At 33.9% G+C, this 12,535-nt stretch overlaps 3 protein-coding genes across 4 annotated transcripts; 1 reads left to right on the forward strand and 2 right to left on the reverse strand.

The window, feature by feature from the left end:
• Positions 1-199: 199 nt before the first annotated feature.
• LOC111787856 (60S ribosomal protein L27-like) lies at positions 200-996 on the reverse strand. Its single transcript, XM_023667929.1, has one exon. The coding sequence runs from the start codon at positions 920-922 to the stop codon at positions 515-517; it is 408 nt and encodes a 135-aa protein (XP_023523697.1). The 5' UTR covers positions 923-996; the 3' UTR covers positions 200-514.
• A 1,242-nt stretch (positions 997-2,238) lies between these two features.
• On the reverse strand, positions 2,239-3,736 carry LOC111787857 (cysteine-rich and transmembrane domain-containing protein WIH1-like). The gene is made up of 3 exons (XM_023667930.1): positions 3,628-3,736; positions 3,378-3,537; positions 2,239-2,474 (listed from the first exon to the last, which is right to left on the reverse strand). Exons 1-3 carry the CDS (start codon positions 3,647-3,649, stop codon positions 2,429-2,431), a joined length of 228 nt encoding a protein of 75 aa, XP_023523698.1. The 5' UTR covers positions 3,650-3,736; the 3' UTR covers positions 2,239-2,428.
• A 2,560-nt stretch (positions 3,737-6,296) lies between these two features.
• Positions 6,297-12,347, forward strand: LOC111789096 (OTU domain-containing protein DDB_G0284757-like). 2 transcript variants are annotated; one of them, XM_023669741.1, is made up of 10 exons: positions 6,297-6,553; positions 7,527-7,672; positions 8,846-8,919; positions 9,095-9,149; positions 9,266-9,340; positions 10,065-10,138; positions 10,255-10,303; positions 11,176-11,260; positions 11,730-11,786; positions 11,894-12,347. In XM_023669741.1, exons 2-10 carry the CDS (start codon positions 7,541-7,543, stop codon positions 11,935-11,937), a joined length of 645 nt encoding a protein of 214 aa, XP_023525509.1. In that variant the 5' UTR covers positions 6,297-6,553; positions 7,527-7,540; the 3' UTR covers positions 11,938-12,347. The 2 variants fall into 2 exon arrangements, with proteins under 2 accessions (XP_023525509.1, XP_023525510.1); XM_023669742.1 differs by having other exon boundaries at positions 6,303-6,553; positions 7,523-7,672.
• The last annotated feature ends 188 nt before the right edge of the window (positions 12,348-12,535 follow it).

Raw genomic sequence — 12,535 nt, forward strand, 5'->3', positions numbered from 1 at the left:
AACAATTTCGCAAATTGTAAGGAATTGAAAGACAACCAACCTCAAAAGGCGATCCAAATCTAAGAAAGTCAAACAATCCTTATGATCACAGAGGAAAAACAAAGAAAATTCAGCCCTTAGCCACCCTGAACACAAACAAGTAGATAATGGAGGAGGAATCTGTAGTTGATATAAAATAACACATGAATGCCACAAAGTTAAAGCAATGGGAAGGAATTTACCCAGTTGTACTTGTATGTGTGATCAGCAATGCCATTTGATCATACAAAGATCCTATTGCGTTCATCGAGAATCAGAAATTGAAATTGTATCCAAATGTGAGGCGTTTAAAAGAGATCGAACGATTCAGATCATTCAATTAGATTCTTCCTCGTTCCACCCATTTAGGGCTTAGAGAAGATCAACAAAATTTAGTATCATCGCACCAAACAATGGATGATTGATAATTTAAAATGTACTTCCAAAATTTAAAACAAGATGAAAGAAAAACCTCCAAATCCTCGAAACAATTTCCTCAGAACCTAAGCTTGGTAAAAAACCACCTGTTCTTCCCAGTCTTAAACCTGTCCTCCAACCTCTTCTTGATCTCCTTCGCAGCCACAACCTTCGAGCCTTTCGACTGCAAACAATCCGCATTAACCACATCCTTGAGATCAACGTCGAGCGTGTACCTTGTCGGCATTATGTGCTGGTAGTTCACAAGCTTGATGAAAGCCTTCACTCTCGATTTCTTCGCCGTCTTCTTCGTCGAATCTTTACGAATCACTTTGCTCGGGTACTTCTTCATCCCTGCAACCAAACAATGGCCATAGGGCCGATCGCGGGTTCCGTCATCGAAGTTGCGGACAATCACAGCCTTACGGCCGGCGAATCGGCCTTGAAGAACAATAACTGCCTTGTTCGGCTTTATAAATTTCACCATTTTAAACCCGATTTGAGCTTCGATTAACCTGTAGACGACGATGAGATCATAAACCCTAGAACCTGTTAGCAGAACAGCTTATTTATAAGCGGCACAACTGAAACCCTATTTATATTTGAATCTGGGCCTTAAATGAAGACATTCACTATTGGGCTTTTTATAGCTTGTGTATAATTGGGCCTTATTGGGCCTCACTTGTCAAATGGGCTTAATTGGGCCCATTACTGTTTTTGCACCATTGAATTGAAAAATATTAGAAGATTTTAGATATTACAAAAAATAAACAAATTAGAACTAAACATAATAAATTATTTTTAAATGGATTTATTTTGGATGCAAGAAACCATGAGTCCTTTTTCCTTCTCGCAAACTACAGGAGCGTCGGGAGCATAGAGGAGCAAAGTTCACTTTCCCTTCACGGTAAAGCGACGCATAAAAAAGGGTTGGCCCGTCAAAAGTCCGACTCCTCTGTGGTTTGGTATCCGGATTCATTCAGGGAGGAGTCAGTTCGAAAGCCAGTCCCCTCACAAGCATCGTACGATTAGCCATAGAAATGGGATGAGAGGTCTCTAAAGTCTCTCGACTCTTCCAAGGACTTTTTTTTTTTTTTTTTCTTTTCTCCCATTTTTAATAACTTAATTTTCTCGATTTTGTTCGGTTTTCACCCACTTCTAACCTTAAGGGACGATGACCTCGAGAAATCGAAGAGTTGAAGAGGTTTGTAATCTATTAATAATTACGTTCGCAAAATTATAACCTAATGGAAGCTCAGCTACAACCATTCATACGACATGTGTACCAATCACACAGTGCATTACTAGCACACTGCCTCATGTCTACCCCTTCGAGGAAGAGCGAGAAGGTTAGCTACCATCATCCAGTGTTCGGCTCTAATACCATTTGTAACGACCCAAATCTACCGCTAGCAAATATTGTCTTTTTTTGGCTTTCCATTTTGGGCTTCTCTTCAAAGCTTTAAAACGCGTTTGTTAGGCGAATGTTTCCACACCTTTATAACCGTATTTTGTTTTCCTCTCCCACAAATTTTTTAAATTAAAAGCTATTAAAAAAATTGTAAATGTGTTTTTAAAGTTTAAAAATATTAATAAAACTTTTGTTTTTTTAAAAAAATTAAAGTATTAATGAAATTTTGAAAGCTTAAAATATTTTCAAAAAATAAAATATATTATTATTATTATTTTTACAAAATCCAAGGTTCAAAGTCAATTTAGGGTAGTAATTCACAATAATAATAATAATAATAATAAATAAATAAATAAAAAAAATAAAATAAAATAAAATAAAATAAAACTAAAAGAATAAAAACACACAAAGTGAATATAGTTTCATAAGCAGTTTTGTAGTCTTCAACACCCAATTTATTATTACAACTGATAATCCAAAANAAAAAAAAAAAAAAAAAAAAAAAAAAAAAAAAAAAAAAAAAAAAAAAAAAAACTTAGGTTGGGACTTGAGAGCCATCCCATCTCTGATTCCTTCACGTGACTAGAAGCATGTTTCCAATGCACAGCAACAGCACAACCCCGCACAACTGCATTCCAAAATATTTTTTTTTTTAAATTTTTTTAAAAAATTATATATATATTATTCAATATTAATTTTAAATTAATTTATTTCGAGTTGTTCGAGTCATTTATTTAAATTTATTTTCAATAAAAGTAAAATATTAATAGGCTAAATTAATAATAAAAAAAAAAAAAATACCCCATTTCATCTTAAAATACCGTTATCTAGTTAGTTTTTTATTGATAGTTGTTTATTTTTTTTTCTTAATAATATATTAAAAAATATCTATCAAATTTTAAAAATAACCGTTACATTTAAAAATTTATTAGTATTTTAAAAATATTTATTAAAATTTTCTTTTAAAAATATATTATAAAAGTTTTAAAAAATATTAAAAGTATTAATGAAAGTTTTAAAAAAATTTAAAGATATTTTTTAAATATTTTGACAAGAGTTTAATAATATTTTTTAAACAAAATATTAACCAATTATATTTAAAATTAATGAATATTTTTTAATTTCTTCCTAAATTTAAGAATATTATATATATATATATATATATATATATATATATATATATATATATATTTAATTTAAGGATATTATTTAAACGTTTAAAAGTTGATAGATGTTTTTGTCACATAAATTTCAAAATATTTTATTAATTTAATCAGGTTATTATGTAAAACGTCTCCTTATTCATTTTCAAACATTAAATTAATATTTACTACTCAATTTTAATATATATTTTGAAACAAAAATTTAAAAATTTAATTTTAAAAAGTGAGGATAAATAAATAAATAAATATCAATAAATTTATATTATTTTCAATTCATAAATTTTTTATTTATATGAATTTAATTAAAATATGCAATAAAAATAGTATTTATTAATTTAGAAGGGTGGGTTTAGATGAAGGAAAATTACCAGCCTTCCAAACAGCCCTCGGCCATGCCTCTAGACTTGGTCACAGCCGGAGCAGGAACAGGAGCAGGTGGAGAGACGTCTCCGCCGTATCTTACCGGATACCCCGCCGGCGGCGGAGCTGCATAACTGGGTGGCGCGGTGGAGGGTGGAGGATAAACTTCTACACAAACCAAAAAAAAATTAAAAAAAATAAAATAAAAAATATTATAAATTAAAATAAAAAATATATAATATGAAAGCGATCAATCACCTGCAGGCTGAGCGGAACTCATCTTCAGAAAATAAAAATTATATTAGAAAATAATTTACGTTTTAAGTTTGTTTGATACACTCTGTGGATATGTGTGTGTATATATAGGGGAGAGAGATTTGGAGGGGGCGGAGAGAGTGGTGTGGGAGAGGCTCCGACCAGGGGCGGCGGTACCGCGTGAAGGGAAGAGAGAAGTTAGGAGAGAGAAAGTATATTCTTCTTTCTATGTAGGGATATAGAGAGAGAAAGCTGGTAATTCTGTTGTCTTTTTTTTCTTTTTGGGAAAATATTTTTCTTTTGGATTTTTATTTTTATTTATTTTTGTTAAATTTCATATTTTGGTATTTAAGATCTATTTTTGTAATTTCAGCTCTCTTTTTTAACAATAATTTATTTATAGAAAAAAAATTGGATTTTAATAATATTTTACGTATGCAATAAAAATTGTGATATCCCATATTGGTTGGAGGTGAACGAAACACCATTTATATAGGTGTTGAAACCTTTACTAGCATATGCGTTTTAAAGCTTTGAGGGGAAACTCGTAAGAGAAAGCCCAAAGAGTACAATATTTGCTAGCGATGGACTTGAGTCGTTACAAATGGTATCATAGTCAGACACCGGGCAATGTGCCAGCGAGGAGGCTGTTCCTCGAAGGGAGTAGACACGAGGCGCTGTGCCAGCAAAGACGTTGTGCGCGGTGAACTTGGATCATTACAAATGGTATTAGAGTCAGACACGGGGCAATGTGCCAGCGAGGAGGTTATTCCCCGAAGGGGGTAGACACGAGACGCTTGCTAGTAAGAACACTGCATGTGGTGAACTTGGGTCATTACAAATGGTATTAGAGCTAGACACTGGGAACTGTGCCTGCGAGGAGACTGTTCCTTGAAGGGGGTAGACACGAGGGCTGTGTCAGTAAGGCCGTTGCGCGCGGTAAACTTGGGCCGTTACAAATGGTATCAGAGTCAGACACGGAGTGATGTGCCAGTAAGGACGCTACACCCCGAAAACTTGGATCGTTACAAATGGTATTAGAGCCAGACATTGGGCATTGTGCCAGCTAGGAGGTTGTTCCTCGAAGCGGGTAGACACGAGGCGCTGTGAGCGGTGAACTTTAGCCGTTACAAATGGTATTAGAGCTAGACACCGGGTGATGTGCCAGCGAGGAGGCTGTTCCTCGAAGGGAGTAGACATGAGGCGCTGTGCCAGTAAAGATGTTGCGCACGGTGAACTTGGATCATTACAAATGGTATTAGAGTTAGACACCGGGTGTTGTGCCAGCGAGGAGGCTGTTCCTCGAAGGAGGTAGACACGAGGCAGTATGTCAGTAAGGACATTGCGCACGATATACTTGAGCCGTTACAAATGATATTAGAGCCAGACACCAGGCGCTGCGCCCTAAAAGGGGTGGATTTGGTGGGGGTCCCACATCGAAGAAAGAAACAAGTGCCAGCGAGGACGCTGAATCCTAAAGGTAGTAGATCGTAATATCCCACGTTTGTCGGAGAAACAACCTTCAATATAAATTTAATGTTTTTAAATTAAAAAAAAAAAAAAATTAATGTATATGTAAACACAAAATTTAATTTTATATTTAAAATATATTTATTAATTTTAAAAATAGAGTTTAAAGATCTCTTAATTATTTTTAAAGTTCAGAAGATATTAGAAGTAATCTCTTTTTTTTTTTTNTTTTAATTTTTTTTATATTTTTAGAAAATAGTCCTTTTATAAATTAATTTTTTTTTTTATAAATTAAATATAATTTTTGGTTTTACATCAAATCTGTGTTCTATCGTTCTTGCCAAAACTATACAATCCTTTAATTGGAAGGTTAGGATGTCAATATGTTTTCGAATCTTTTCATTTTTTATTATTTATTTTTTCCTATTAAAAATATAATTCGTCCCGAGCTCTAAGAGACCAACAAGCAAAACGGATTGAAACGTAGCTCGAGTCTTAAATAAGCTAGACAAGCAGATCCCGACGTTCAAAAAGACTACTTATTTAAAATTCGAGAAAATAAAAAACTTAAAAAAGTAGAGAATATGACATAAACAAAATCCCGTACCAAAAAACTGAATGAAAAGTTAATTCTTAAAGGGATCTGAGCACAACCAACAAAATAGCTCGAGTCAAATAAATATGAACGAGAGGCTTAATCTCGATATACCTGACAACAATGTCTATCTAACGTTGAACCCGAGGATTTAACAGCTGACTTAAAAATTCCTTTCAGGGCAAGCAATCGAATATAATTAGACCTGAGAATACCGCTTGTCTAGGGTCGAGACCCGAAATTTTACTGTGGGCTTAAATATTTCTTCTCGGGCAAGCAATCAAATAACTAGATATGGTATAAAATCGATTAGGTTTTGAAAACTATGACGTTTATGACCATAACTTAACCAAGATTTGGTTAGGTTAACTAAACCATGGTTTGGTTAACCGTTTTGTAAACCAACATTTATAAGGAGGAATTTCTTTATATTTTATTTTTATTCTGATTATCAATAATATTAAAAATAAATTATTTATATATAAAGTAATATAGTTACTAATTTATTTTTAAAAACTATTATTATATTGTAAAATTTTAGGGCAAACATTTAATTTATGCATTTTCGGGACACGTGTAATTACATACGTACACATATATATAGGAGACTTATCTGATTTAGCGGGTTTTTTTTTTTTTTTTCGGTCGCATTTTCTTCAAGCTTAAGCTTGATCTAGTAGTGTGATTGGGTGCCGGGAAAGATTGAACAGAAATTGGAGCATTGGATTTTTCCGCTTTGCGTTGCTGAATTTATGCTTACGGATTAGTCGAGGTTTTGATCGTTGAGTTTTGCTATAGCTCATTGATTTTCTTAGCTGTACATCTACTCGATCTTGCTTGAATTTCTTCCGATTTCAATTTCAGGTATTGTGTAGTAAAACTCGGTTGATGTTTTTATGATCTTGTGTATTACCTAGTTTTAATTCGGTTGGTGAGAAGATTTTGTCGTATTTTAGAATAGCAAAATTTGTGGTGCATTCGATTTACTGTCAATGGAGTGATGACTGATGAAAGAATTTAAGGTGCGGTTGCTCCTTAGATCTACGTCAATGTTTTTTTAGAGTCCAAAGGCGACGGCACTAATGGATATGTATCTGATTGGGTTCAATTGATAATCCAGGACATATCTTCAATATAGGCCTTTGATGCTTAAGAAGTGAAGTTTGATTGCCAGATATCTTTCCAAATTGATTCTCAGTAAAAATGCTTTCAAGTATTGGCATCTGTTTGAAGCAACAATTCTTAAGCCGTTTCTTCAATTTGTGATATTATGATATTACTGGACTAGAATCATCTGGATCACTGCGGTCTTGGCCAGTTGCCATTTTTTTTTTATAGAATTGGGAAGTTAGAAATTTAGCTGTAGGAAGGGAGATAGATGAAGCCTGAAACTTGGAAATGTCTTTGTTCTTCCAATACTGAATAATTTTGTTATTCCGGCCCTCCCTTTCTTGGCAATGTGGAGAGCCAAGGGCGGAGCGAAGATGGAACATTGCTCTCCTCTTCGTTCGTCTTGGGTTTAAAAAGTTTATAAAAACGTGTAAAGTTTTCTCAATGCTTTGTCCTTGAACCTCTTAAACTGAAAGATTCTATATATGAAAAGTTGAAGTGCCAAAATTTTGCCCTTCCTCGTGGAGGCCTTCTAATCAAATCTCTTTATCTAATAGGATTATATCTCCAGCCCCCTATTTCTTGTGCAAAGAAAAGAAAAGCTATTATTTATTTCTTTTCTTACTATACGAGGGTTAACTAACTTATATTGAGCTTGGATAAGTTAATTTTTTGTGACATGAATCATATCTATAATCCACATTATTTTTTGATGTTCTGTGGCTAGGCTTTCAAGGTAATATGACTGAAAACTACAGCAATGTAAGTGTAAGCTCAAGCTCAAGTTTGAGTAGTAGCATCTTGGCGGAGGAAGAGAACTTGCAGTTTGATAACAAGCTTGGGAAGAGGCTCTCACATCTGGATTCCATCCGTGTAATAACTTCTTTTTACTTCATTAATTGGATCACTTACTCTTGTTATGTATGCTGTGAATGCAAGGTTTTATTGAATTTTATGACCCTTTAAATTCTCTTTGATAAAAAGTTATATATATAAAAAGAAAAAACTGTGAGTGTCAGTTTTAGTTGAACTGTTATTGAACATGAAAGTTGTTAGGTCATTGAATGTAGTACTCAAGACTTATGCTTTTTTCAAACAATAAGAACAAAAAATTACAACTTCATTGGTAGTATGAAATCCCACTCACACACACACACAAACACAAAAAAAGAAAAAAACGTCTTTCAAATTGCATAAGAAACATGATATTCACACCACAAAAAAGCTACAAAAATGGCCTAGTCCATAAAACTCAAGACTCGTCTTTCTTGTAAGAATCCATTGTTTTTCTCAAGCCACAAAAGCAAAAGAAAGCTCACAAATTGAAGCCATAGGATCTTCATATCTCTCTTAAAATGATGGCGTTCAAGGAATAAGGAGATGGGATTGTTTGATGTTGATGGGGGAGAGCCAACCACCGACTTTAACTATAAACTGTGGTGCAAAAAGTTCTAGAAATTTCCAGCCAGGGAACAAGTGTTGGAAAGATGTCCTTGGGATTCCAAGTCCATTTTACTCGATGAGAACCATCCTGAGGAGATGGAGCAAAATGGAACCTTCTTTTGACTAAGGTCATGAGTATTTAATATTTGTATGGGAATTAAGAATTGTGCATAGTTATTGACAGCTTTTCATGGTCTTTTCCATTAGGGGAAATCCCACAGTTTGGTCGAGCTCTTTGAGGTTCTCTCTATTCTCGAGTATAGGATCACCACTAGGCTTGGAATGGTGCCACTAGGACACCTGAGACTTCATTGTTGTGGTGTGAATGTGTACATAAGCGTTGCCACTTGTCTTGATATTATTACTACTACTATTATTATTCTTTTAACATAGCAACTGTATGTTGGGCTGCAAAGCTTCCCCAGCTTTATAATTTGACTGTCTGCTTTCACCAACATAAAATGCATGCACCTCTAATTGTGTATTTATTTATCCTCACCATCTATCTATTCTGAAAAAAGATCTGTGCTTATCTTTCTGAAATATGCACAGTTCTGGAACGTTATCATTATTAAAAGAGCTGATTTATTATGATTATGGCAGCATACTCCTAGGGTTAATGGTGAGATACCAAACGTGAATGATGCAACCTTAGACCATGAACGGCTGTCAGAGAGGTATTGATTTTATCAGGTGCTACATCGAAGAAAATTAGCTTCAGGAATAGTCTCATGCTAAAACAAAATGACTAGTCATTAATGAAAATTTGAAATTCAACTTTTGACTTCTGTAGTTCGTTGTTTAAAGTGCGTACGAAGTAGCTTTTATTGATGATTGTGAGTCCTATAACAGATTGGTCACTTATGGTTTAGCGGAGCTACAAATGGAAGGTGATGGGAATTGCCAGGTTTTAATAAGTTCTTGTCAATATCTTTTCCTATTGAAATTTATAATTATCCTCCATTTTATCGTTTATTCATCTCATGATGTTTCAAATAACATATCTTTTTAATGTATTAATAGTTTCGGGCATTAGCAGATCAGTTATTTCGAAATCCAGAATACCACAAGCATGTAAGAAAGGCAGTCATCAAACAGGTGCTATAAATTGAACTCTATTGATGCATATAATCATTTAAATTGTTCAACGCTGCTATTTGGTCATAGATTGCTTGATAAATGTTGGTTAAAGAAAATCTTCATAGAAGTTGATAAAATTATTGAAGGACTGTATGTAATATGTGATACGGGTTATTTGTAATGTATTAAATAAATAAAATCTTTCAAGTTATCCTCATATAACTTTTGATTCCCTACAACCTGGAACAACACCATATACTAGCTTCCTTATAGGACCCTAGGATGAATGTCATATGGAAGAGTGTTAATGGAGGTGATCACATATAATTTTTTCTTCAAACCAAATCTAAAAGTTGCTACAAAATACTGTGAATGAGAATGAAATTGTCTTGATAGTATATGATTTGAGAGAATCTCTTCGCAAAGAAGCACTCTTGTACATGTATTATTCTTGGAAAGCAGGAGGTACGAAAGAATAATTGAGTTTGTGTTTTGTCTGTTTTATAATTGATTTTGAAGTTTATTAGAACAGTAACCTGCACTTGATGAAGCATAGCATCTAGATATCAATACCCATCCCTATTGCCAGTACCTCCTTTTCCCCCCATTTTCATGTTTTATTCTAGTTTTGATTTACTTGTGGGAAAGAACTTAAAAGCCCGCTTCCCATATTTTTCTAACTTAAAAGCCCGCTTCCCATATTTTTCTTACTGCATATTTTCCTGTTGTCCTCCCACGTCAGTTAAAGAAATTCAGAAAACTATATGAAGGCTATGTTCCAATGAAGTACAAAATCTACCTCAAGAAGATGAAAAAGTTAGTTATCTATTAGTACGCATATTTGACTTCTCCCATCCTAAGAAGGCATAGCTTGTCTTACTGCACTGAATAATTACTTGTTGAAATTTTAACACATCTTTGAATCTTACCAGATCAGGTGAATGGGGAGATCATGTTACTCTACAAGCAGCTGCAGACAGAGTATGTTGAATGTTTATTCTTGCTTAACTGCTGTGAAACTCCTTTTTATGTATTCTTCTTGCTCTGCTAGGAGTTTGGGTTGAAAGATACAATTCAATTTCTGTTCATTTTGTAGAATGCTTAACGTGTGAAAATTTCTTTTACCAATACCTAAAATTCTAATATTTAAGGGCATGTCATCTTTGTTTCACTGGAAGGTCATTTTGTACTCACCACACTTGTTTAAATGCACTAAAGGTTAATCTTGAAAATGTCGTAGGTGGATCTTTTATTTTCTTTCAAATTTATATCTCTCGGTGTGCGTATGTTGTGTACTGTTATTCACTCGTGCAAGTGTCGAAACATAAATATATGGATCTCTCATCATTTTTCCCATCATTGAAATTTTAAAAACCATCTCTTTCCACCCACTCAAGAAAGTATATTCCAGATTGGTGATATTTTGAAGAAAAATTAAAGAGAGAAGAGGAGCATAAAAGAACTACTCCAGTTAAAAAATGTACCGTTATCCTTTCTGGGTATTATTGGAAATCGTTTTATCGATGAACTGGTATAAGGACACAGCAAGGTTCACATTGTGACCCGCTGTTGGCTCTGATATCTTGTTGGTATCATTTCTGCAATGTAATCGAACTCTCTTTGATCTCCCTTTCACTTTCACTTTTGTGCATATGATTGTATGTCATAGACTTGAAGAGTTTCCTAGACTTTCTAATTTCCAATTTATAATGTTGGGTAATTATTTCCTTCTCTTTCTGTCATTTTAGCCTAGCCTTAGCAATTCATGTGTATGCCAAGATATTTTTTTTCTGTTGTGTTAATGCTCTAATACTAATGGATAGATTGTGACTGTTGATTTTACTAATTTATAGTTCGATGCAAAGATCTGCTTAGTCACATCTTTCCGAGACACCTGTTATATCGAGATCCTTCCTAAAGACAATAATCACAACAAAGGTAAAGATTTCTATAGCCAGCCAGTTAAATCGCTTCGATTGAATAGATGATTTTTAACAAATTAGAATTCTGAACTCTGTATGACCTCTAGAGTATAAGATATTTTCCGGAACAAGCAAATCATAATCATGGCTGGTTATTAGCCATTATTTTGTAGGCTACTTAAACTTTACACCACTGCAATATCACTGAAAGTTGAAGATTGATTATCAGAGACTGTTTTGTGTTATTTAGTTTGCAAAGTGGAAAAAGTTAAAAGTTTGATGGCACTGGACACTCTTGAACTAAGAACATTGCCACCATGCTCGAATCTTCGTCATATTTTTACCTCCGGACAACATATCTGCATCACAATTTAGAATATTTTTCGAGGCATTGTGTGCATACCGACCTCTCGTGGCACTAGTTCTCATCTAACTTAGTTAGATCACTATTTAATCTAACTTTGGCAACCCTTTCATCTTGACAGAACTTTGGCTCAGCTTTTGGTGTGAAGTGCATTATAACTCGTTATATGCCTGTGGAGGTGAGATAATACATACATACCATAGTAAACTGACCTGGTCGTTTCCTGTTCCATTAGCTTTCTTGCTGTTTAGTGGCTTAGATTTCTTGTATTGGGTCTTCTTGCAGATCTTCCTTCGAGAACTCCTAGAAGAAAGCATTGGCTTTTCTAGAGTAATGAAATGGTATCATCAACCCATATCTCCTGATTTCTTATGAATGAAATCTTAGAAAATAGCTAACACAATAATGCCATATATAGTTTTCTTCCATACAAATACCACGCAGACTTCTGTAACAATATATATATATACATATAAGCATAGTATGTATTTATTTATACTCACAAACTAGAAAAGAATAGGAAATTTATAGATTCCTGATCCTGTTGATTGTTTGGTTTAGTTTTGGAAGAACATTATCATTGAATGTTCAGCTGCTCATCACTCATGGCAGTTCATGTTCTTGACAAGATGCGCTTTGTCTGTATATATTGTATTGAGCTGTAGCTTTGCTCTGATCACTTCCTTAGTCTTTCTTTTTCAGGACTATATAATTCTAAGGATTCTGTTATTTTTGTTTTTTCGTTTGAAAGTCTTCTAAATGTCCTTTTAAGTTGAAATTTGTAATGGCAGCTACTTAATTACATAGTTGTGTGGGTTTGACATTCTTTGCATTCTCTGTAGAAAGTAATACATTTTTTATAAACTATACAAAATGTGGGGGAGAATTCAATTAGATCCTTCGAACGACATTTTTACGTTAAAATGA

Source organism: Cucurbita pepo, chromosome LG02, assembly GCF_002806865.2.
Source record: "Cucurbita pepo subsp. pepo cultivar mu-cu-16 chromosome LG02, ASM280686v2, whole genome shotgun sequence".
NCBI classification, from domain to species: domain Eukaryota; kingdom Viridiplantae; phylum Streptophyta; class Magnoliopsida; order Cucurbitales; family Cucurbitaceae; genus Cucurbita; species Cucurbita pepo.